The 26,332-nt window shown below is 35.9% G+C and overlaps 1 protein-coding gene across 12 annotated transcripts in view; it reads left to right on the forward strand.

Annotated features, from left to right (window-relative positions):
• The window catches only part of UNC79 (unc-79 subunit of NALCN channel complex), a 133,872-nt gene that overhangs the window by 24,489 nt on the left and 83,051 nt on the right, over window positions 1-26,332 (forward strand). For all 12 annotated transcript variants that reach the window (XM_087922119.1, XM_087922118.1, XM_087922120.1 and 9 more), the window contains 13 exons: window positions 681-745; window positions 2,433-2,521; window positions 6,443-6,483; window positions 8,191-8,219; window positions 9,855-10,084; window positions 10,322-10,493; window positions 12,020-12,250; window positions 12,480-12,670; window positions 14,232-14,355; window positions 15,423-15,563; window positions 18,582-18,806; window positions 23,345-23,572; window positions 24,897-25,038. In XM_087922119.1, coding sequence (XP_087778245.1) covers window positions 681-745; window positions 2,433-2,521; window positions 6,443-6,483; window positions 8,191-8,219; window positions 9,855-10,084; window positions 10,322-10,493; window positions 12,020-12,250; window positions 12,480-12,670; window positions 14,232-14,355; window positions 15,423-15,563; window positions 18,582-18,806; window positions 23,345-23,572; window positions 24,897-25,038 — 1,908 coding nt within the window. The remainder of the gene's footprint in view (window positions 1-680; window positions 746-2,432; window positions 2,522-6,442; window positions 6,484-8,190; window positions 8,220-9,854; window positions 10,085-10,321; window positions 10,494-12,019; window positions 12,251-12,479; window positions 12,671-14,231; window positions 14,356-15,422; window positions 15,564-18,581; window positions 18,807-23,344; window positions 23,573-24,896; window positions 25,039-26,332) is intronic.

Here is a 26,332-nt window from a genome sequence, read left to right on the forward strand (position 1 = left end):
AGAAAAGCAGATAAATACTGTCAAAAAATAGGGTGTAGGTTCTTCTATAAGCATATGATGTTTAACCTAATGGTGTATGAGAAAAAGATTGAACTCAATCTGTTAGTACATAGTTTTGCATTTTAAAGCTAGAAATTTTTTTGATGTTCTGATGATAGATTTACCATGAGTTTCCATTTATACTCTTGACTACATTAATTCTGTGATTAATTATATATCCATTGGATTGCAAAAGTGATTAACATGGTTGTATGAACCAGGCCTTAAAAATACTTTCTACTGTGATTTTGTAAAGATATGCAGAATGCTAAACAAAAATTCACATTTAACGTTTAAGAAATTGTTTTATAGATACGTCCTATCTAAATTCCAACTCCGGTAATTTAACCTCTGGATTCTCAGAAAGAGTTCTTTTTTATAAACAGACTGGCATACTTTAAATGGCATTATTGGATGTTGAATCTTAATTGATAAGTCATTATAATACATTCTTTCATTATGCTTCACTCTCTTTGCCAGAGCTGGGCTAACATGGTTAAATATTTGAAGTATGAAACAGGGACTTTATCAGCTAAAATTCCTTCAGATGATATTGATGGTTTCATATAATGCTGAATTTTACCAGTATTTAGCTTTTAGTAAACCTGTGCAACTTTATCCATGATGGCTTTATTTTTCAGCATGGAATCCCATTCATTGTCAGCACATTGAATGCCATAATGCAATTAACAAGCCAGCTGTGAAGGTAATGAACACTTCTGTAAAATGTGCCCTGTGAGTAGTCATTTCAGCCTTATCCCAGCTGTTCATAATAAGGTCATTAGAAACAGAATGGAAGGTCTACCACTCAAACTATGGTATTGCCAAGTATAACCATGGTAATCCCATTATAAAATTCCTGATAAATCCCTCTTTTCTATAAATAGATTGTGAAAATGATTTCTTTCATCCAAGTCCATTTTTTTGATCCTAACAATTCTACAAATAATTCTGTAGTGACAACAGAACTTTAATGACCACAGTTGGAATTAACAACCTTGTACTATACTTCTACACTGAGTATTATTATTTTCCCTCACAAAGACACTTATTTCTCCAGCTCATGTCCTTTGCACACACCCAAATAAGAATCAGAAGTCTAATGAAAATGCAGAAAAGCATGAGCAAAGAAACTAAGTCCCAAACTACTTTTGTTATAGAACTGGAGTTTTAAAAAACAGTAACAAGAGCTGTGGTGGTACAGTGGTTAGAATGCAGTATTGCATGCTAATTCTGTTGACTGCCAGCAGTTCAATCCTGTCCAGACTTCAGTTCAAGGTTGTCTCAGCCTTCCATCCTTCTGAAGTCAGTAAAATGAGGAGCCAGATTGTTGGGGGCAATATGCTGACATTATAAACTGCTTAGAGAGGGCTGTAAAGCACTGTGAAGTGATGTATAAGTCTAAGTGCTATTGCTAGTATTATTGCTAACTGTAAATCCAACATTCCATTTTGGATAGAGTAATGGTATAATTTATTCAAAGTTATAGTGGCTATGAAAAGTAAATCCATATTCTCTCTAATGTCTTTTGTCGTCTTCAGTATCTGAATGTTTGTGGTGATAATAACAAGTGTTATATGTCTGATGCTTATGAACTGAACTGATATTTTAACTTTCAAGCCAAATTTTAAAAATAAGATTTTATCAGAGTAGAATTAAACTATGCAAAGTTTTATAGACTGAATTCTTATGGTAAATGTTGTTCCCACCTGTAACCCTAGTATGTAAATGCTAAATATTTTGTGAATAGGAGAAAAATTCAACCCATAGATTCCAGTTTGAGTAACACACCACAATAAGAGTAGGGAATGATAAATTCCATACATCACATTCAACTATGTTTTTATTAATTAAGTTTATTGACCCACAATTGGCTGGGAATGCAGACATTAAATGAAGCTATGAACCATCCTTTACAAAGGCACATGGAATATGTTAAATAAACTATATTATGGCATATTGGCATAATGTGCTATGCAGCTCAGACTGGAAAGCAAAGTCATATTCTCTTTTGATAGTTTAACTAACACTGTGATCTTTCCCCCCCAGAACCAGCTTTATTTGCATATTAGTTTGCTTGCTGAATCTCAAAATGTGCCAAACTACCTTATTACAAATTATGACTATTTCTTAATATCTTATTTTTACTGAATCAGTGCCACAAAATATATCAAACAAGCATTCAAAAAATAATAATGTGACCCATTTGTGCCATCGTCAGTCATCACAAATAATCCTTCCTCTATATTCAAGCACTAGGGTAAAAAGGAAACCCAGGACCTATAATGTTAGTTTATTTCATTCAAAATCTATCTGTCCTCTAATGAGGCTTCATGTAGGGAAGGTGCTTTTGGGGAACGAGAAACTAATTTCAGGCTTCCTGTGAATTTCAGATGTGCGTAGACCCTTCTTTATCTGTGGCTTTGGGTGATAAACCACCCCCTCTCTATCTCTGTGAAGAATGCAGCCAAAGGATTGCAGGGTGAGTAAATCAAGAAATGCACATGCATGCACGCATACACACACATACACACACAGAGAATGAGAGAAAAAACTCGAGATAAACTTAAAGAGATATTTCTTTTAAAAAGTTGTGTTAAACATTGGAGCCTAATTAAGTTAAAGTGACACTGAAATAGAAACCAAGCAGGAAGAAAAACAACTATTTAATTTACAGGTCTGTGCAAATACAATAGTGTGATTTTCTAAGTTGAATAAAAAATTACATTTGCTTTATTAAGTCACACAGACCATTTGACACTGTACAAAATATTTTTATTTATTTATTTATTTATTTTGTCAAGTGATTATAAGATAACAGGTATAAGAATAAACATAGTTATGAATGCATGAAATGGATATGTATAAGAAAAATAAAAAAGAAACAATAGGACAGGGATGGTAGGCACGTTGATGTACTTATGCATGCCCCCTACAGAGCTCTTAGGAAAGGGGTGAGGTCAATAGTAGACAGTCTAAGGTTAAAGTTTTTGGGGTTTGGGAAGAAACCACAGAGTCAGGTAGAGTATTCCAAACATTGACCCCTCTATTGCTGAAGTCGTATTTCCTGCAATCAAGTTTGGTGAGGTTTACCTTGAGTTTATATCTATTGTGTGCTCTTGTATTGTTATGGTTGATGCTGAAGTATTCATTGACAGGTAGGACATTGCAATGCATGGTTTTATATACTATACTTAGATCGGACCGAAGGCGGCGTAGTTCTAGGTTTTCTAGGTCTAGAATTTCAAGTCTGGTGGCATAAGGTATTCTGCAACGAGTAGAGGAGCAGAGAACTATTCTTGTGAAATATTTCTGCACTTTCTCAACTATGTTAATATCAGATACATACTGTGGGTTCCAGACTGATGAGCTGTATTCAAGTATTGGTCTAGCAAATGTTTTGTATGCTCTAGTTAGTAGTGTGATATTACCAGAGAAAAAGCTACATAGGATTAGGTTAGCAACTCTTAATGCCTTTTTGGCTATGTAGTTACAGTGGGCTCTGTGTTACAAATAAAAACAGAGCAGGGAATAGTGTCCTTGTCATGACTGCAATTAAGCAAAAAGGATTAAGATTCAAAGATACAAGGAAGTGAAAATGTATGATAGAAGGAGTCAGGATTTTCCAAGTGTTTAAAGAAAACTTATCCTATTGGATGCCTCTATATGATATAGTTGGCTAAACTATTTTTGATCTCAGTCTTTAGTAAAATCTATATTAAAATCTACTATATAAAATCTACTACAACTCTTAAGTCTAACTTTTAACTGGGTGAAACAGTGTCTCTGTCAGGCCTGCCTCCGTTCAAAACCCAAGAAAGAAAGTTCCTGACTCCATTGAGGTAGAGAAGAGGTACTTTTACTGAGTTTGAAATGATGGTGGCGAAAGGAAAGCAAGATCTGAGCCAAAAGGTGCGAACGATACATATTGAAAGTTTCCCCAAATCCCTCCCCCCAGGGACCCAGGCTGCATGTCCAATCCACATCCTGTACAGTGTCGTGTGGAGCACGTCTTCAGGTGATTTAGTCCATCTGGACTGTTGGCCTTGACTGGGTGTAAACAACTCAATTCAACAGCCCAGTAATTCTTGAGAGCAAAACTCCCTTTTAGTTCACACAGGCCTTCATTTTATTTATTTATTTGTTTGTTTGTTCATTTATTTGTTTGTATTTATTTGTCAATAGCTTACAAGATAATAAGCAGAAGTATAAATGCAGGAAATGAGTATGAATAATTGGGGACAATAGGACAGGTACACACGCCTCTTACATACCTCTTAGAAAAGGGGTGAGGTCAATAAGTGGTTAGTTTGAGGGAAAAGAAATGCGGGTTTGGGGATGTGACAACAGAATCAGGTAGTGTGTTCCAGGCATTGACCACTCTGTTGCTGAAGTCGTACTTTCTGCAATCAAGTTTGGAGTGGTGTACATTAAGTTTATATCTGTTGTGTGCTCTTGAATTGTTGCAGTTGAAGGTGAAAAAGTCCTTGACTGGTAGTACATTAAAGCAGATTATTTTATAAACTATGCTTAAGTCAAACTGTGGGTGGCGTAGTTCTAGGTTGTCCACGTTCAAAATTTCAAGCCTGGTGCTGTAGGGTATTCTGTTGCGAACAGAGAAGTGTAGTACTCTTCTTGTGAAATACTTCTGGACATGCTCAATTGTATTAATGTCTGATATACAGTGCGGATTCCAGACAGCCGAGCTATATTCAAGTATTGGTCTAGCAAAGGTTTTGTATGCCCTAGTTAATAATTCATTATTACCAGAGGAGAAGCTTACACCATCTTCAGACCAGCTGACTTCCCAGAGCCCAATGCCATTTCCCCTGCCCCCGTTACTGTGGCAGCCAATAGCAAGCATGAGTCAAAGAGAAAATCCATCCGGCTCACAGTATCATGGGCAACAATTTTTGTACTACAATACCTCACATGAGCTAACTTTGAGAATGTGGGGAATCCAGGACCCAGGACTCATGTGAAGTAGACACTTGGCAAATTTGTGGTTGCTTCAGTGCTGCCATGCTGCCACATGGATCTGTAACAGAGATGGGAAACCCATATCACCAAAGTCATATCTTGTCTTTTACCTAAGTTCAAGCATCAATTAGCTACTATTGTTTATAGCATCTCTGAAAATAAATCTAACTATCAGTCAGCTGGTTGTAACAGTACATATGGATGGGCTTTATTGGTGGCTGAGTAGCATTAGAAGTCACAAGTCAAAAAGGGTGAAGAAAGGGAGACGGGAGAAGTGATCTTTCTACATACTTTAAGGTCTGGCTCTTGCTGCTGTTGCCTTCTGTTGAGCCCTTATCTAGCACTGTTATATTCCCTGAAGGAATTCAGTCTTGGTAAGAAAAAAAAACCCAAATCCTATTCCTATTGTATAGCATTAAATTGTAAATTGTAATGTAAGGCCAAGTATTCCCCCTTCATTTGTTGTTTCTTAAGTATATAATAAGACTTCTCACTGTTACAGTATTTGCTTTAATGAGATACTCAGAATGGAACACATATTATTTTATTAAAATAGCAATATTAAGAATGAAATTTAACGCAGGGTTGTTCATTAAGCGGAGAAGATAGATTATTTTTGGCCTAAGTTTTAAAATCTAATTATTATCAAAATTGGAAGTATGTGGCCACCAATTCCTGTACATGTGGTTCAGAAGATGTGATTTGGGGCTGCTGCTTTATCATTGTTTTATCATTATAATGATGCCACTTGCAAAGGATTACTAAAAAGTGTTTTTATTTTATAAAAGTCACCTTTGTATCAACAAAATCCTTGCTTTAAATCTAAAGCAAAATTAATTAATTTAGAAAGAAGGCCAAGCTTTATACAGGGATAAGTTATTTTACACTTAGAGCTATTTATTCTCTTTTTTAGTATTTTATCTTTTTGCCAAATAGATTTTGTTTCTCTGTATATTTTGGTATCTTCTAAATTAGAGTGTTCTTTGTAACATGAAAAATAGTCAGGCAGACTTGGAATAAATGAATGACAGAAGCTAAAGTTGTCCAGCTGCCGTTTTAAAAGTAAAAATAAAGCTTGGATCCTAATTAGGTATCTGAGAGCTCTTCATGTATGTTTAATTCCCATTAATTGGGGAATTAATTTTAGGCAATGTCTCCCATAAAGGCTTCTCTCTCTCTTCTTTCTCCCAGGCGTGTGAAATAGCTTTTCAGAAGCATAAGATTAGCAGAAGTAGAAGAACTAATTGGTGGAAGTCTTCCAATCTCTCCCCTTCAACTTGTAGAAATACCTGCAAGAATTCTTCTCAGAGAATTCTTAAGAACTTAGCCCACATACATAATCATTAAATTCAAAATATGACTGTTTCATTGAATGGATAGATGACATCACAGTCCATTCTAATTCCTTTTTTTTTCTTTTAAGGGATCACAGTGAATGGTTGGTTGATGTTCTTTTACCACAAGGTAAGACTGAATTTAACATGAGAGAAAGTAATATTCACAGTATCGACATAGTAATATTTATAAAACAATGACTTGTGAAATGTTATAAGGATTTTCAAAGGGTATTCATAGCTGGATGGAAAGTCTTTGCATGTAAAAAATGCTCAGGTTCACTTTCTTCTTTTTTCAGCTCAACAGTCAAACAATTTAATCATTCTTAGAATTGTAAGAGCTTTATCATTATCATTGGTGTAGGCAATCCTGTGGTAAATGGACATACAATCTGAAATAAAATAATTTTCTAGGTTCCTATTTCAGGATTATTCTTTAAGAGAAGAGGTAATATGAATGTTATTCTTAAAGTGCTTAATTCTTATTTTTGCAAATCTAAGACCCTTTCTCTCAATAAAAAGAATCTGGACTTAGTCAGATTTGAAATAGACTCAATATAATATATAGATCTTGAGTAGCTTTATTTTAACTATGACTATTTTTGGATTCATGATGTTTAATAGGATATAATGCTCATTGGTTTTAGGCTATTGCTACTGTGAACCATCACACTATATCTGACTTTTAATCAGATATAATGATGTTAATGTTGGATATTTTCGAACAATTCCAATCAATTTCAAACAAAGCATATATTAAAATTGTTCAAGCAAATTATTCAAGGTGTATGTAATTTTTCTTTTTAAAAATTGGATTAAACAGGCAATATTTTTTAAAAGAATGAAAAGAGTAAAAATATATTCACTGAGTTTATAAATACTTAAAAAGTCAACATGTTTGTTTTTAGTTTTAGTTTTAGAATGCATATATTATATTTGTTATCTATGATTATATGTACAGCAAGACTAACAGAGAGGTTTTATGAGTAATACATTTTTTAAAGTTTGAACACTGTTCTTACTGCCAACATCCAGGCAGTTTCTGAAATGTCCTGAGTAGAATACATTTTCACCAGAGATGTATAGTGCTAAATTGTAGATTATCGTCCCTCGCCAAATCCAATGTTATTCATTATTCCTAAAACTTTTACTTGTAATCCATGATTGCGTATCTTCCTTGTATGAATATTTTAGCCTCCGAGCTTAGGAATTGAATGGGTTTATGCAAAAATTTCTGTTATGCAAGTCACCATCCACTACTACACCTAGGCCTGGCCAACTGTTACTGTGGTAATTATCTTAGGCAGCAGACAGAGACAGTTATCTCAGGCAGCAAATATTAGGAAATAATATCAGAGTGCTGGCAAACAAAGTTGTAGGTGTCATTTAACCAGTTCTGTAATCTCTAAATTAGGAAGTATTGTGTAAGGAAGATTTAACTGCCAGTTTAGTTGGCTTTTGGGCATAGAATGGGCAGAGTAATTATCTTGCTTTTGCCTCTGACAATAAAGGTGTTGTGGGCTAGCCCGAAGTAGTTCCAGGCAAGTGAGAAATGGGCAAGATTTGCCTTGTTTTGAATGGTAGGAGGTGAAAGATTTGAGCCATGAAGGAAAATGATTCACTCTCTGTTACAGACATCCATACCCCATACAACCATAAACTATATTGGCTTAATGTAAATGTGTTTCTAATCTTCTATATAAGGTACTGAATAACCCAATAAGATCCAGAAGCCAGAAACCATCCTAGAATTATGCTTTACTAGATACTCTATCATATTGCACCTGGTGGCAGAATGATTATAACTCTTTTGATTTTAATTTCCCTTCCCTTATAGCTGAAATTTCTGCAATATGTCAGAAGAAGGTAAGGTAGAAGTGCATGTCTAGTGAGATACAGCTCACCTTTTTTTGTTGTTGTTTGGTTTCTGGCTTCATCTCATCATGCTTATACATGCTATATAAAAGTCTGCGTAAATCATCTTATATTGCTAACACATTTTGAAATTGTTCTGATTATTTTGTGTTGACATTCAACCTACAAATCTAAGAGCTGTTTTACTACTATTAATAGTATAATGTCAGGTTAAGTATGAGCATGCTTCATATAAAATTACTAAACCAGGAAGCCTGTTGAAGTGAATAGAAACAGCACAGGTAGTTTAGGGGGGCCAGCAAAACAAAGAAATGCTCTGAAAGGAAGAATGTTACGTTATTTTTCTTCCAGATAACAGTTTTACCCCAAAGAAGATTATTTGCTCAGTCTGAAATATTGTGATTGACCTCTGTGAGTAAGATAGAGATCATGGTGGTAGGCAAAGGCAGAATTTCACAATTGTAAACAAAGAATATAATCTTGTAGCACATGAAGATAAAAAAAGTTCCATCTTTCTTCATTTTTCTTTTTCTCTTTTGTCTTTTGTCATGTTATGCAAAGATGAGAAGATTTTTTTTAGATCTAGTTGATTTTGTTAATGGTAGTAAAACTGTATAGTAGGAGCTGAATATCCAAATAGCCAGGTCTCTCTCTGTCTCTCAAAACTTCTTCAATAGTTGTGAGTGATTGATAATTTACTGCAAAGCATAACCTCTCCACAGTATATTTATCCTATACTGTTATGGGTGGAGGTTAATATAAGAATAGTATTGTGCATACCTTCAGAATGTGGGTCTCGAACAAAGGCACAGGTAAAGCACCTTTCCAAAATTTCTTCACAAAACAATACAGCCACCAAATGTCTAACAGGAAAATGGCCAGAGCCTTTACTTTGAACAATTTCAGAAAATTCATTTGGAGCTTTTGACCAGTTTTCTACAGTCAGCTGCACAAACCTGCAGTTCCACAGGAATTGCCAGACAACGTTTCAAGGTCACATAAGCACCCAGTTTGAGGTGAACCAAGCCATTTCTTATAGGCTTAATGAGGAACAGTATAGAAGACTAAATACTGGTCCTGGGAGCTTGGTTTTCCATTGTTGAATAGGGTAACAATTTAGAATCTAGTACAGGTACTCCTCAACTTAACAACCATTTATTTAGTAACTATTCAAACTTACGACAACATCCTGGTGGTCATGTGATCACAATTTGGACAGTTGGCAACTGGCATGTACTTATGATAGTTGCAGAGTCCCAGGGCCATGTGATCACCTTTTGCGACCTTCTGACAAGCAAAGTCAATGGGGAAGTCAGACTAATGTAACAACCGTGTTACTAACTTAAAAACTGCAGTGATTCACTTAACAACTGTGGTAAGAAAGATCGTAAAATGAGGCAAAAATCACCGAACAACTCCTGTATCTTGCTTAACAATGGAAATTTAGGGCTATATTGCAGTCATATGTCAAGGATTATCTGTAGCTCACATCTGAACTCTGCATTTCTCCGCTCTCTAAGTATCTCAGCTTTTCAACCCATTCCAAGGTAGTGTTTTAAATGTAAATTTCTATGATGGTCAGCTAGTTCTATATCCCATTTATTTATTTATTTATTTATTTTGCAGAATTGCAGCTCACATGTTAGGAGGGCTGTTGTGACATGTTTCTCTGCTGGGTGCTGTGGTCGCCATGGTAACAGGCCAGTGCGTTACTGCAAAAGATGCCACTCAAATCATCACAGCAGTGAAGTCGGGGCAACAGCAGAGACTCACCTTTATCAGACATCACCACCTCCTATCAATACCCGTGAATGTGGTGCTGAGGAATTAGTCTGTACGGTGGAAGCTGTCATCAGGTAACCTTCATCAGCTTAATTAATATAGCCAGATGTTCCTTTCTGCCCCCCCCATCCTCTGTCCCATTATTGCAGCCTTTCCCAATTGGTATCACCCAGATTGAACCCACAATGCCCTACCAGATTCACCCATGGTTTCAGTCCAAGAAACCACACTGCCTGGCACTGAAAGGTTAGTACAGTGAACTCATATACAGGTTTTGGAGTTCATCTTAGGTGTTGTTCTTCATCTTTTAGCCTGCTGAAAGAGGCTGAATTCCATGCTGAACAAAGAGAGTACGAGCTCAATCGCAGGAGGCAGCTGGGCCTGTCTTCCTCTCATCATTCTTTGGACAACACAGATTTTGATAACAAAGATGATGACAAGCATGATCAGCGGCTTCTGAGCCAATTTGGAATCTGGTTCCTGGTAGGTGTGCTTTCTTCTCTTAAGATTCAAATTCTATGAGAATTATTAGAAACATCTCAGAGATTAAAACAGACTTTCTAAACATGGTGCTTTAACCCCATCACCCATAGCCAGTCTTCCCAATCTATTGCTGTCTGGAGATTATGTGAGTTGAAGGCCAACATATCTCTAAAATTGAGACCAGTGTTCTGAATCTTAGTGAATAAAGAAAGTTCATGGCAATAGACTGTTTAGATGGATACCTGAATATGTAGTCTGCTTAGCTGAAGTAGGAATGTGAGAAGCATGTCTTTTTATCAGACTTGTTTCTTAATATCAGGATAAATGACTATTAAACAACTTCTTAAAGGGGATGGTATTAAACCAAAGAACAAATAAGAGATGGTCAAAAGGACTGTAATCTATGCTGAAACTAGATGGAAATAATTTTGTCTGGAGTTGGTCACATTGGAATATTGCACAAAGATCTGTTAGAAACTGAATCTAAATCTCATTTTGAATCTTAGCTTTTATTTTTAATAGATAAGTCCTAATTAGAACAAATGCATGCTAGTAGTTGCGTATGATTTCATTATTTATGTTAAACATTTGTTGTTTTTCCAATGTTTTTGGCTGAGCTTGATAATAGTAGAACTCACTCTGTCAAGGACCTTGGAGTACTCATATCAAATGACCTAAGTGCCAGAGCTCACTGTTAACAGCATTGCCAAAAAGGCATTAAGAGTTCTAAATACTGTATAATCTTATGAAGCTTCTCCTCTGGTAATATTGAATTGAAAACTAGGGCATACAAAACCTTTGCTAGACCAATACTCGAATACAGCTCATCTGTCTGGAATCTGCACTGTATATCGGACATTAATTGAGTGAGTACAGAAGTATTTCATGAGAAAAGTAGAGTAGAGTACTACACTCCTCTACTCGCAACAGAATACTCTACATCACCAGGCTTGAAATTTTGGGCTTGGACAACCTAGAACTACAACGCCTATGGTTAGACTTAAGCGTAATACACAAAATTATCTGCTACAATGTCCTACCAGTGAATGGCTACTTCAGCTTCAACTGCAACAATACAAGAGCACACAACAGATACAAACTCAATGTAAACCGCTCCAAACATGATTGCAGAAAGTATGACTTCAGCAACAGAGTGCTCAATGCCTGGAATGCACTACCTGAATCTGTTGTTACATCCTCTAACCCCCACTCCTTTACCCTTGAACTATCCACTATTGACCACCCCATTCCTAAGATGTCTGTAAGGGGCATGCATAAGCACACAATGGTGCCTACCATTCCTGTCCTATTGTCCTCATTTATTTGTATCTATTCCCTGTATTCTTACTCATGTTTATACTTATTCCTATTATCTTGTAAGCGATTGACAAACCAAATAAATAAATAAATAGTTCTTTTCCCAAGTTTTTGTGCCTTTGTTAGTTAATCTATCTAAAAAAACACGTTTTTCTTGGGGTTTTTTTTGCAAAAAATAAAGAGAAAAATTGAGCACATTTTGTTTGCAGGTTAGCCTATGCACCCCTAGCGAGAACACTCCTACAGAGAGTTTGGCACGGCTTGTCAGCATGGTTTTCCAGTGGTTCCACTCCACGGCATACATGATGGATGATGAAGTTGGCAGCCTAGTGGAGAAACTCAAACCCCAATTTGTCACTAAATGGCTGAAAACAGTGTGCGATGTTAGATTTGATGTCATGGTGATGTGCCTTCTTCCTAAACCAATGGAATTTGCAAGGGTAAGAGTTATATAGTTCTTGATTTGTAGCAATGTCACAGATAAACATATTTAGATCCATAAGTAATGGACATTCCTAGCAGTCTTAAATTACAAAGTTTAATATTTTGAGTGCTTGTTGTGCACAAAAAGAAAATGTAGTGCTAGCTACATTTAGTGCCTTCAGTACTATATGACATTTAATATATGACATTTAATACCAGCTTTTTCCCCCTTGGCAATGTCCTCAGGTAGGTGGATATTGGGATAAGTCATGTAGCACTGTGACACAATTAAAGGAAGGTCTGAATCGGATCCTCTGCTTAATTCCATACAATGTAATCAATCAACCTGTGTGGGACTGTATTATGCCAGAATGGCTGGAAGCCATCAGGACTGAAGTGCCAGATAATCAACTAAAGGAATTCAGGGAAGTATTAAGGTAAGTGGAACAATATGCAGTCTTTTTAATTCCTGTTGGAGGAATTGAAGCTTATATGTTAGTCAACTTTCAGACTGTAATCCAAGCCTTACAAATCTAAACTGCAACTTTATAAATGGAATGTCAGACATGAAATATGTTCTGTAACATATATGAAATTTCAAGCCCTTGGAAAAAACGCAGTTGCTTTCCCCAAAAACATCAGATCTGGATAGGACACAAAGTTTCAATTGCAAGAAAGCACTTTCAAATTCTAAACCTCTTGAGATGCCTCCTTAGCCAATGGTTTGATTCAAGTCTTGGAGGTCTGTGAATGTTATTTAGGAACTTATAGGTTGAACATTAGTTCTTGATATTGATATATCAATAAAATTCCAAGTTGCAGAAGAGCAAGTGCCTACAATCATAATTCTCTGTGGTATTGTTTAATTTGCATCTTTTTAAAAAGGTGGATAGCCAAAGAGTTGCACTAATCGATATATCATACTTTGATTTTGATTGTAGAGAGAGATGCTGACATATATTTACTTCAGTTTAATTTGAATTCCTTCCCATTTTATTATCAGTTCAGAATGGTACACGTGTAATACAAAAATAAAAGCATCCATAAATTATATAATTACATTACTTTCTAAAGAGGGGATTAGAAACTGTTAAACTTCCTAATGGTCAGGAATATAGACTATTGTAGCTTATAGGACTGATGGTCCTTTTTCACTGGAGATATTTGAGCAAAGATGGGAAATCATGAACAGAAATGCTATAATTCTACACTACTTGCACTGATCAAAGTTTGGATTAAAAGGGTCTCAAAAATTGAGATTCTAAGGTATTCTCTATTCTTTCATATATGTCAAACTTCTTCATTGTCCTTTTCATGCTTCTCATAGAATCTTCTTACATAATCTTATTTCTTTTCAAAATTCCATAGGACCATTTGCTCTTTTCATGACCACCAATTGGCATAGTCACATTTGGAATTTATTCCAGTAAAAACTGCTATATGATGTAGAACCTTTACATATATATAATATTTTCCTGATCAAATGTCTAATGAAGCACTTAAGCCAAAAGCCTGCCTTAAATAAGCAGTATAATTATGTATGGCATGATATGAATAGAGCATAAGACATTTGTTTACTTTATATAATATATTACAGAATTTCAGCCTTTAGTGCAGAATTTATTTTATAAAGTTCCAAAGTTTCCAAATATGCAAACTATTTAAAAATAAAAAAAATATATAGTGTGCTTAAAAATGAGTAAATAAAAATTATAGCATGTTATTTGAAGCCAAAGTTTGGAGCTTGAAATAGGATTGCTTTGATCTTAGACTTCTGGAATTTTTAGACTAGCTGTCCTGGATCAGAGTAGGGTGCTTCAGATTCAAAACATTTTAAATTTTAAATGTTTTACAAACATCTGGTTTCATAAATAATACATCAATTAGTAATTAGAATTGTTTAAGTGTCATTTTAAAAATTTGTGGACAGCCTTTGCTCTTTTTGGCAGCCATCTAAAAGAACTTGCTAATCATTTTTTTTGCCTTTGTGTATTGCAGTAAAATGTTTGATATTGAGCTATGCCCACTCCCTTTTTCTATGGAGGAAATGTTCGGCTTCATAAGCTGTCGATTCACAGGATATCCATCCTCTGTACAAGAACAAGCTCTACTCTGGCTTCATGTGAGTGCTGACATATCTTTGATCAAATCATCCTATGAAAATCATACATTATAGTATGATAATAGGACATAGTTCCCAGATAGTATTTGTGTGCATCAACACAAAATTAATATATACTAATCCTACTAACTATTTAATTTGTCTATCATATTTTTAATTATTAGCATTAGTTGGTATTTTGGCTCACTATCCCAAGCAAACATTAGGTGGCTTCTACTATTATTGTCTTGGAGCTACCTATGATCAATCTTTGTCATCTGTGAGACACTTTCAGTGTTCAACTCATAAAATAGCTTACAGAGTCTGTACTCTTACTTCCTTTTCCTTGCTACCTGTTATGAAGTTAATGCAATCTCAAGAAATCATACAGAGGCATCTGATGCAGAGGCTAATCAGATAAGCATTTGGCTGTATCTGTTAAAAAGCAATGTGGTCATTCTATCTATAAGTTTTGTCATGACTGAAAGATGTACATTTAAGAAATTAAGGCTTCAGTAATAATTTTAGGTGACTTGCATTAAGAGTCTCTTTGAGGAAGCCAACCTAAAAGCAGAAGCTGGGTTCACATATATTAAGCATGATTATTTGACTTTGATCTGTTGAACAAATAATAAAAATTGAGTTTGTATGGTTTGCTAAACTATAAACCATAGTTTCAATGGTACAATTAATATATCATACTAAGCCTCACATAAACATAATTAGTGCCATATATACACCAACTAGGGCATGTCAATTTTTTCAACTTTCAATTTCCAAAGTAACGATATTGTGGTTAATTTAATATAATTCAGATGTGCTTGGTAAGTAACTACATAAACATCACAATTTTTTAACATTTTGTTTGTTTCATTTATTCACAGTTCAGTTGATCATCACACAGATTGCAGTCCATAAATTCTACAACTTCAGTTTCAACCCCCATGCGCTAGATCTTCATTTGTATAGGGACTAAATTAAATGCATGCTTTTAAGTTCGTTTTTCATTTTGACCTAATTTCTAAAATATATACTAGCGCTTCAGTTTTTAGTTGAACCTGAGAACACTGTCTTCTTTTTTTTTTCAGGTGTTATCTGAATTGGACATTGTAGTTCCACTTCAGTTGGTAATCAGTATGTTTTCTGATGGTGTTAATTCTGTGAAAGAACTGGCAAATCAAAGAAAATCGAGAGTCAGTGAGATAACTGGGAACCTTGCAGCTCGAAGGGTAATTCATTATCAATTTCCTTTATAACAGGAGACACATTTTGCATGTATTTTTTGACGAAGTCAGCAGGTGCAATCAGTGAAAATGAAGTGTGATTAAAGAACTTTGAAATGAGTCAGGCTGAATATGCATTTAAGCATAAGACTGAACTTGGTTACTTAACAGGATGCTCTGCTGAAGATTGTAAATTTATTCATTGTAAATAGATGCATTTAAAAACAAGTTCAGAGTAGATAGAATGCTTTTTCACAGAAATGGCAGTTTCAAAGATTTTTTTTTTACAAAAACCCACAAAATAGCAAAGTGCAGCAGGATATTAATTAATTAGTAGCGAAAGCTTAGTCATTTGCTATATGCTGCAGTCCCAATCTAGATCAGTGGTTGCCAACTAGTGGGCCAGGGACCACTGGTTGTCCATGAGGAAATTTTGGTGGTCCACAGAGAAATGTCCCCCAAAAACACTCCCCCCAAAGCAATTAATCCACACTGTGCAGGAACACAAGGCTGTGCCACCCACATGGCCCGCCCATCTGCTGGCCCCAACCCTTCAGCCGAGCACAAACCTTACCTTGAATAAAGCCACATGAGCTGAAATGGAAGGTAAGACCAACAGCGGGGGAGGGAAAGCCACCCCTTTGGTCATCCCAGAGCAGCTCCTCCAGTCAATGACAGGCCAGTGCACCCGGGTGGAGGAGCAGCTGCTCTGGGTTGACCAAAGGGAAAGTCCTGTGACTACTGCAGTCTGGAATATGGGACCGACTTTCCCACCAATGTCAGCAAGCCATCCTCGGTCAAAATTCCTATTAGTGGTCCGTGGGATTTAAAATTATGAGTTTGGTGGTCCCTGAGGTGCAAAAGGTTGATGACCCTTGATCTAGATCACTCAATTCCTTATTCATATTGTTTGTATAGGCAAAAAAAAAATCCAATAAAGGGTATAGGAATTCTGCAAATATTGCAAGTAGCAAAATATGGAAGTATGAAATTGATGGGACACCAGCAGGTGTTAAAAAATTCTGGTATGAAAAAGGATTGTCCTCCATCAGTCTTAGTTATCATGGTCAACTATAAAGAATTCTGAGCATTTCAGCATAACTTCAGTTGGAGTGTTGTAATATATATATATATATATATATATATATATATATATATATATATATATATATATATATATATATATATGTGGATCTTTGGTTGTTGGGTTTTCTCCGCATAAGATTCGAGTATCTAGGCAGCGTTTGATGAAGTCTCATTCATCATCTTCAGGCTTCTGTCTTTGGCTCTGTGAAAAGCACAGAGCCGGAGACAGAAGCCTGAAGATGATGAATGAGACTTCATCGAACGTTGCCTAGATACTTCAATCTTATGCGGAGAAACCAACAACAAAGATCCACATACAAATACCCGAGAACCTCAGAAAACATATATATATATATATATATATATATATATATATATATATATATATATATATATATATATATATATATGGACTATATCCACCTGGCAGGATCTAGACTAGCTTTTTAGAAATTCTCTAAAAGAACTTTCTGCTTGTTTAAACATGTTTAAACTGTGTATGTTAACCTTCCAAATAGAGGTGTCCATGGGTATTTTAAACCTATATAAAATAAACTATTTAACTCAGTAGGCTAAAGAAGCAATTAAAACAATTAAACAGCAACTGGGTAGCAGAAATCAGGATGATTCAAATATTCAAATATTAGAGCTGCAAAAATCTGTTGACTGCTAGATGGTAGGAAAAGAAGTTTTATGCACCTCTCTGTTACCATCTTATGATTGTCTGGATTTTTATAGCTCAAATGTGGTCATTCCAATTAAAAAGAATGATTAAAACAGGGAAAATTCTGGGAGTTGAATCCATTGGTCTTATAATTGCCAAGGTTGGACTCTCTTGCATTAGGACAAACTAAGATTTAACAGTAGAAGTCTTAATAGTATAGAACTGTTTTTTTCTTGCACCAAAAGGACAATAGAACTCCCTGGGGGAGATGCTTTATCACTATACATTCCCATGGAAGGATATCAAGCATCTCTTAGGACTCAGAGAGAAATACACAAGAAAAGATGCCCCTTTAGATATGTCAAATGTAGTGTTGTGGTTCGCCGGCAGCAGGTACGGATGGCAGAGGTCTCTGACAGCGAGGACGAAAGGGAACCCATCAGGGAGTCTCGTGAGGACTTGGACGAAGGTCCTGTGTCTGATGGAGGGATGGGGCCAGGACTATCAGAGAGTGGAGTGCTGCCTTCAGAGCTTTTGGAGTCTGACAGCACTGAAGCAGAGGACCCCGGGAATCCTGTGCCCAGTGCATGTGTGCGCAAGGCTGCTCGAAGAAGAGACTCGGGAGTAAGCCTGGAAGGTGATGGCCCCTCCCATAAGGGATAAAAACTAGCCCTCGGGGATGTGCTCTTTGCAGGAAACAAAGAAGTTCTTTAAACTCTGAGTCCTCGTTGAAACCCAGCTAACTCCGGTTTGTTTTTGAAACTTCTGCTGGTGGATATTTATCAATAATTAGAGTTCTGTTCTTGGCAGCCTTTTACATCCTTGCTTTTATCTCGGGCAATTAGGTTTAAATGACTCCTGGCAGGGAATGCAAAGAATTCCCAGCGCCGAATTAAAAAAGGTTTGCTTTTATACACAGTTTGTGTTTGTTTAATTTGAACAAGGCTTGGGTCAGAACATGTAGCTTGGCTGTTAGTCACATCATTTTAGTAAGACTTAAGGTGCATCTAATTTGTGCCATTTAAGTATTCCATCAGTTATGAATGGAAGGATTCAGTGGCACATAAATGGGATCTCTGAAAAATATTTTGGAATAGCATGTCCCTGTTATTCAATTATGCTTTTTTGCTTTTGTAACTGCTTTATTAGTAATAGGTAACACTATCTTCATTCAGGGAAAAATGCGTCTTCTGCAACTTTATATCATGAAATAAATGTATTTTCTTAAATTAAGCATTCTATCTCTGTATGTTATTTTATTTGGCTTCCTCTAGGTGAGCATTGCTTCCGATCCAGGACGCAGAGTTCAGCATAATACACTGAGCCCATTCCCAAGCCCATTTCAGAGTCCATTTCGCAGCCCCATGCACAGCCCTTTCCGCAGTCCTTTCAAAAATTTTGGACCCCCTGGAGGAGGAAGGACCTTTGACCTTGACTGTGATGATGATGAAATGAATTTGAGTTGTTTCATCCTAATGTTTGATCTCATCTTGAAGCAGGTAATAATACACATCCCAGTATTGTAAACATGGTCAATAATACAATCCAAATATGTTTTGGAACATTTTAAAGAATCTTTTAGTGTTTTATACAGGTGCCAATTTGCAAGCTAGGGATTATTTATATGCATCAGAAAAGATTCTATAATATACAAACTTTTTTGGGTCAAGAGTTCACTAGGCCTGAGGTCTCTTGGCCTTTTGGTAAACCCAAGAAACTAAAACCATACCATTTCCAGCTGATAGGCATCATGGTGCAACAGCCCAGATATTTTAACAAATCAAAATATCACATATTCATTAGATCTGTGAGTATTTAATTTGATGGCTAGGTGGAGGATCTCTTGAGAGCTAAAGAAGTATCATTAATGACTTCTGATCTAATGTTGGAGGGATATTTATTTATTTTTATTTGATTTATTTGATTTGTCAATCGCTTACAAGATACAGGTATAAGAATAAACATAGTTTTGAATACATGAGATGGATACTTATCAGAAAAATAAAACAATAGGACAGGGACGGTAGGCATGATTGGTGCACTTATGCACGCCCCCTACAGGCCTCTTAGGAAGGGGATGAGGTCAATAGTAGACACTCTAAGGTTAAAGTTTTTGCGGTTTGGGGAAGAAACCACAGAGTCAGGTAGAGTATTCCAAACATTGATCACTCTGTTGCTGAAGTCGTATTTCCTGCAATCAAGTTTGGTGCAGTTAACCTTGAGTTTGTATCTACTATGTGCTCTTGTATTGTTATGATTGAAGCCGAAGTATTCATTTGCAGGTAGGACATTGCAATGTATGATTTTATATACTATATTTAGATCAGACCGAAGGTGGTGTAATTCCAGGTTTTTATTATTATTATGTAGCATAATTGATAAATATTGATTGAAAATTACTGATTTCACACAACATACTATCAGGAATTTGAATATGGGTCAAAGATCTATATTTAGTTTAGTTATTTATTAAATTTATATGGCACTCATATCACAGTTTGAGGCTATTTTGTTGAGTTGAATCATATATTCAGCTCAAAATTAAATAAAAACAATTAATCTTTGGAGATGCAGCATTCAGAATATAAATAGTCAATTGCTCAATTGACTTTTTCCCTATCAAAACTTCCTACACCTTCCTTCATGCATCTTTTAGAACAAAGGTCTCTGAACTTGGCAACTTTAAGACTTGTGGACTTCAACTCCCAGAATTCTGGGAGTTGAAATCCACAAAGCCTTAAAGTTGCCAAGTTTGGGGACCTCTGTTTCGGAAGGACCGTGGATTAGTTCAAAGACATACTTCTAGTTAATGAAGCTTCAGTTGAATTACCCAAGTCAAAAACAGATTTACATGTTGAAGGAGTTCTACTGTTAACACAGCAAATCAAATCAGGTGGCTAATCATCTCTATCCTTATTTCCTTCTGGACTGCCTGTGTATCTCTGGCAGTGCGAGTCTGATTTTGCTCTCTGCTAACTAACTTAGGAGGTTGCCAGTAAGACACAGCCCTGATACGATTGGGGGCATGCATAAACGCACCAAAGTGCCTACCGTCCCTGTCCTATTGTTTTTTATATATATATATATTTATTTTTCTTATATGTATCCATGTATTCATAACTTTTTTTTTACTTATGCCTATTATCTTGTAAGTAATTGAAATAAAAAATAAAAATAAATAAATAAATTAAATTCCATCCAGAAGAGGCCTTGCCTGCCCAGCCTGAAACCAAGGAAACCAAGGCTGGGGCTGAGTCTTCTCAGGAGGAATGAATCTTGCTAGCCAGATTGTAACTCTGCTAAAGGGGAGGCCCTTAAGGAAGGGGAAGCCAGTGGACATTAATGTCATATTAAGAAAAGGAAGTGGACAACCAAGAATTATAATTGTTTATATTTTACGTTTTTAAACTGGAATACAAATACTTCTTGTTTATCAGCTGCATTAGACAAGAACTGTTCACATTTATAACAGTGATGAAAAAGTAACTTTGCAACCAATCATGTATTTATGACCCTTATAGCATCTCCTTCTCTGTGTCCTGTGTTTACCAGTACAATTAATTAGTACATGTTGTCCTGGTTTGACCCATCACCACCCTAGAGTAGAGAGATTGTCTTATTGTCTCTTCCTCAGCTGTTTTTCTCTCACTCCCTAAAAAGTGCTAAGGGCAAGTTACCATCTCAGCTCTGGATTCTTAATTAGTTGATTAGAACGTAGTTGGCTGGCAGCTGCTGCTTGAAACTGACTAATCAGTTTTACATTAAAAGCAAACAGCTGGCACCCGTGCATTCCTTTTGAAGTGTAGTCCCCATTGTGTGCCTGGTTACTCTCTTTTTATCCCTTCCTCTTCAATGCATGCAAATACAAACATTCTCTTCTTGCTAATTATCCCAGTGCCAGGTGAGCATCCCAAAGGTAGGGTAGTGGGGTGAAAATGGGCTGTAAAATTTGCCCTTTTAGCCAGCTTCCTCATGAGATGAGTTTCAGAAATCCTGCCGTTTGGGTTCACCCAGCTTTTTGGAGTGGTATCCTTACGTTGCAAAGCAAAGCAACACTGAAGAAAAATCATAGTTGCAGTCACAGTTGATGGTTTGCATTGTGATTGATTAAACGAAAACTACCTGTTAGACATTTTTTGCACTGATTTGACCAGATCATTTGAGCTCTTTCCTGTATAATGTAGTAGCTGCTGTCCTTTCCCCATCGCTGCAAAAAATAAAAATAAAAATCCAGCTCCCGATAACTTAGCAAACACAACTATGTAGTTGCTATGGAACAATACAGAGAAATGGGAAATGTTTTCTGGTTTGCAACCCTGGAATTCCCTATCTATATATTAATAAAACCTGGCTCTATTTGGCATCCAGATCCAGACAAGGATAGTGCTAAGTGCTGCCAATTGCTGAAAATTCTACCATCCTTATTATTTTCATTTTCTTTCCACTCTAACAAAGCTAATTCAACTATTTTGATGTTTTCATGTGATCATGAATCCTATAAAAAGATTGAATCAAAAATGCCAAAGTAGTTTAATAAGTTTAAAATTTAATCTCAAACTGCAACTCAAATAGAATCATACCTTGAATTGAATCACAATGATTCCTATAGGCTTTATTTCTAATATGGAGGAGTAGTCAGTTTTATAATTCTTATCTGTATGTTGCATATTATGATTTGTCTGAACATATATGCTAATTTTTAGAGATGAGTATCATGGAATCTGTGCTGCATTCATATGCCAAAAATATTACATATACAATCTTCTTTTTAATCTGAATTCAAGTCAGATACATGGATGTCTGATTAATTTATTCAGCTAGTTAGAACAAGAATAAGAAGAACTGGAACAATAAGAGACAGTGTGATTTAGCTAGAGTCTTTTGTAGTGGGTGACTATAATAAATCTAATTAATGATAAGGATTGATAAGGATTGGGCCTGGGAAGCCTCATGTTCAAATTTCCATTCAACAATAGAACTGGATAATTTTGAAACAACTATTATGTTTCAGCACAACCTGTCTCACCAGGTTGTTATGAGGATAAAAATCAGGCAAACTTCCCATGTGCAATATTGTAAATTCACAAAAGACAAGATATAAAGACAATACATAAATGTAATAGTAACAATTTGATGACCCTTAACCACACTGTAATCACCATACAACTGGCTATTTATTTGTCAACATTCTTAAACACCCATCGCCTTCATAGAGGGGCTCAACGCAATGTGTCCTATATGGGGACACATTTGAAAGTGATTTCGAAGATACAGTTACTGCAGAATACAAGTCATATTCCTAACTGGAAAACCCATTGTTATGTCCATCTAACAGTCACTGCATAGGCTACTAACAGGTTTATGAGCTCAGTTGTAAGCACTATTTTTAACCTATCTCAAGCCTTATAAGGTATGGCACTGGATTATAACCTTACCAAATGTAACACTGCCCATCTGACCCAGTCACCAATTGAGATCTGTTTGAAGGTTCTATGCCCAGGGGAAGTAAGAGAAGTTAGACTGAAACCCATCTGCAGAACATTATATGGGATTGCAACCTTTAGTGCCCCACAAGCAGCTGTTGTGTGAATAGTTGTTTGACAGGAAGAAATTCAACTGAAACTAGTTTTCAAAGAGAAAGTTTCAAAGTTTTGTCTGCTTTTCAGCTATTCAACTACATGGAGCTTTTAAGAGCCGGGATGCTATTGTATGTTATTTAGTAGACTAATTTAGTTACTTGGACTAGGGAAGGCTAAGGTGACCTAAATTTAAATACACACAGAGCCATGGAAAATGATTCAGTGGTTTTTTTTGTGTGAATATGGTCTCCCTTTATGTAATCTAGTACACAAAGTTATAGTGGAATAAAACTGGAGGGAAATGTATTATGTATGCTTTCTTGAGCTCCCAGAAAAAAAAAGATAGGATATAATTTGAATAATACATTAAAAGCATCTTTAAGAGAGTACACTTCTTTTTGCCAATGTTTGTATATCAATTACTTTGTTCATGCTTCCTCCTAAAATGTGTTTTTCAGATGGAATTACAAGATGATGGCATTACCTTGGGCTTGGAGAACAGCATTTCCAAAGACATAATTTCTATCATCAACAATGTATTCCAGGCCCCCTGGGGTGGCTCCCATATTTGTCAAAAAGATGAGAAGGCAGTAGAATGTAATTTATGCCAATCTAGTATCTTATGCTATCAGATGGCTTGTGAACTCTTGGAAAGATTAGCTCCCAAAGAAGAAATCAGACTGGTGGTAAGCAAAGGGTCTGAAAAAGTGTCCAGAAAAAAGGTGTCCTATTGTATTTATATATCTAGATCATAACTGTGATATTTTGCTTTCTATGTTCCATTTGTTGAATATACAATATGCCGTTTGATTTGTGCAAAGATCTATATAGAAAACCAATGGTTGTATAAACTTTCAAGTTCTCAAGGCCCCACTCAACAATAACTAGAAAAGGGAGTTACTATGACTGTTCAGATGTTGCTACAGTTCCTACATTTAATTCCTATTTTTTAGATTGGTAAGGTTTCTGGGAGATGTAGTTCAGGAACTTCTGGAGGATCATCTTTTTTTAGTACAGGTAGTCCTCAACTTATGTCTGTTTACTTAACAACTATTCAAAGTTACAACAGACTCAAAAAGTTACTTACAACCTGTCCTTGAAGTTATATCTTCTGCATCACATGATCACATTTCAGCTGGGTTACATTTATGACTTAGTCACAGCATCCCACAGTCACACGATTATGTTTTGCAACTTCTTTTCCAGGAAAAAAAATGCCTGTTGGATAAGTTGGATTTGGACTTATGACAATGCAATTCACTTATGGACCTTGTGATTCACTTAACAATCACTATATAATACCCATAAAAATCAAGTCCGCATACCTGGTGACTTGATTTATGACCGCAATGACTTATGACCAAAATTCTGAGTTCAGTTGTGGTCATAGCTCAAGGATTCCCTGTAAAGACAAGGATCTGATTTTCGTTCAAAGATTGCAAACAACAATAAAACTGAAAGTGGGGTACTATATAATGATGTTGAAATATGGTAAACAATTTTTACATAATTATAACCGATTGTTAAAAACACAGTTGCTTCTCCTACTCTGACCCTCAGCAGTTTATAAATGTCAACTTTGTGAAGGGTGAGACATAATTTTTGCAGGGCTTGCTTGTCTGGTTGATGATTATAAAAATTATGCAAAGAAACACAAGATAAAATTGAAAGGTCTTAGTATCTGTTGATTAATCCTCTTTGTAAAGTATGTGCAAGAGATGATCAAGTTGAGCTTGAGGAAGGGGTCAGTCAGTCCATGAGTTCATGCATGCCCACAAGAGATCTAAATCCAGTCCACTTTGAATTCCTTTCTATTCTTAACTCCCGCAAATTTCCCTTGATTGTCAGATTCAGATTAGCTCAGATTCTTGTAGAAAGCTTAAACTTGCAATAAATTTTATATTCATTTGAACTGCCTGAATCTCCAGACTTCCCTGGTGCTTGATAGTATGTTTCCCCTAAAATATATGAATACTGAACGTTATTTGTCCTTGATCTTATGTTTTGAAGGAACCGACAGATAACTTAGAGGACAGTCTTCTTGATTCCAAACCAGAGTTTATTATAGGAACTGAAGGGAATGCAGAAAACAAAACTGCCCCAGAGCATGTAGAAAACCCAGGGAATCACACAGAAGCAACAGAAAATACAGGTATTATTTTTTAAAGTGCTAAAATTAAAATACTATAATGATTATAATTGAAAAGTAGCCAATACCTGTTATTTAATTTACAGCTTGATACAATCTCATGACTCTCTGTCTCTCTCTGTTACTCTACCTCTCCATCCATCCATCCATCTATCTATCATCTACACATACACCCCATAAATAATGTGAAGAAAGACATGGCTAATTTGTACTCACTATCCACTTGTCATTTCTGACACTGGAGGTGACACTGGAGCACTACTCGGGTGACCCTGAAGACACAGATAAACTTCCAAGTGTTTCAACAACCTGCTAAAAGGATGCAGATTACCAGCTCCAGAAATATAAATCCTTCCATTCCCCACTATCCTATCAGGGCTGAAGAAGCTTCTTGGATGATAAGCAAAATGTCTTCAAAAGAAAAAACAAGGAACTCCAGGTGCCTCCAGAAAAAGTACCTCTGGGACAAGCAAATGGTTCATTGAGCAAATTAGCCCAGAAGTCTCACTTGAGGGACAAATGACTAGGCTCAAATTATCCTACTTTGGATTTATGGTTAGATTTGAACTTATGTGAAGATCTAGTTCTCTGGAGAAGTCTCTAATGCTGGGAAAGGTAGTAGGAAAGAGAAAAGGAAGAGGGCCAAGAGAAAGTAGATGGACTGGATTACAGTGGCAATGGATACATCCTATGTATAATGCAGATATATAACTGGCATTCAATTTTTAACAAGAAATCAAACTTCTGTCTTACAAAAAAAATAACACCAATTTCCTCTCAACCAATTCAAAGTCTGAAAATGAGCAAATATCTTTCAATCCAGGATTTTAAGATCAAAGTAGTGGATTTTTCCATAAACTCAGAAAATTTTCACAAGCTGATAAATGTTATGTTTTCAGGGTATGATTCGAGATTACATTAACCTCTCTAAACCATTTTTACCTTCTCAAATTCACCCTGACAATAGTAGTCCTGAAATATGAGCAAGTCCCCATTGTAGCAAAAACTTTGCAAAGTATATTACATCTGCAGATGAAAATTACAATATATAGCCCTTTTAAAGCATCTACTGATGTGAAGTACTATCATCTTAAACTCAGAAAAGATATAAGAGACAGTACTGATTCACTAAAATAGGATAATCCAGGTCTATTCTAAATGTCCATAACCTATTTTAGTAATTCCTTTCAGTTGTCTATGAAAAGAGTTTATTTATTTAGAATCTTCTAAAACATTTTCCAATAAAACAAATAATTTGAGGCCAGAAGTTGTTAATGCATCAGGACCAAACTAGATA

This window comes from Pseudonaja textilis, chromosome 1, assembly GCF_049901715.1.
Source record: "Pseudonaja textilis isolate UNSWEBS1 chromosome 1, rPseTex1.2, whole genome shotgun sequence".
NCBI lineage: Eukaryota > Metazoa > Chordata > Lepidosauria > Squamata > Elapidae > Pseudonaja > Pseudonaja textilis.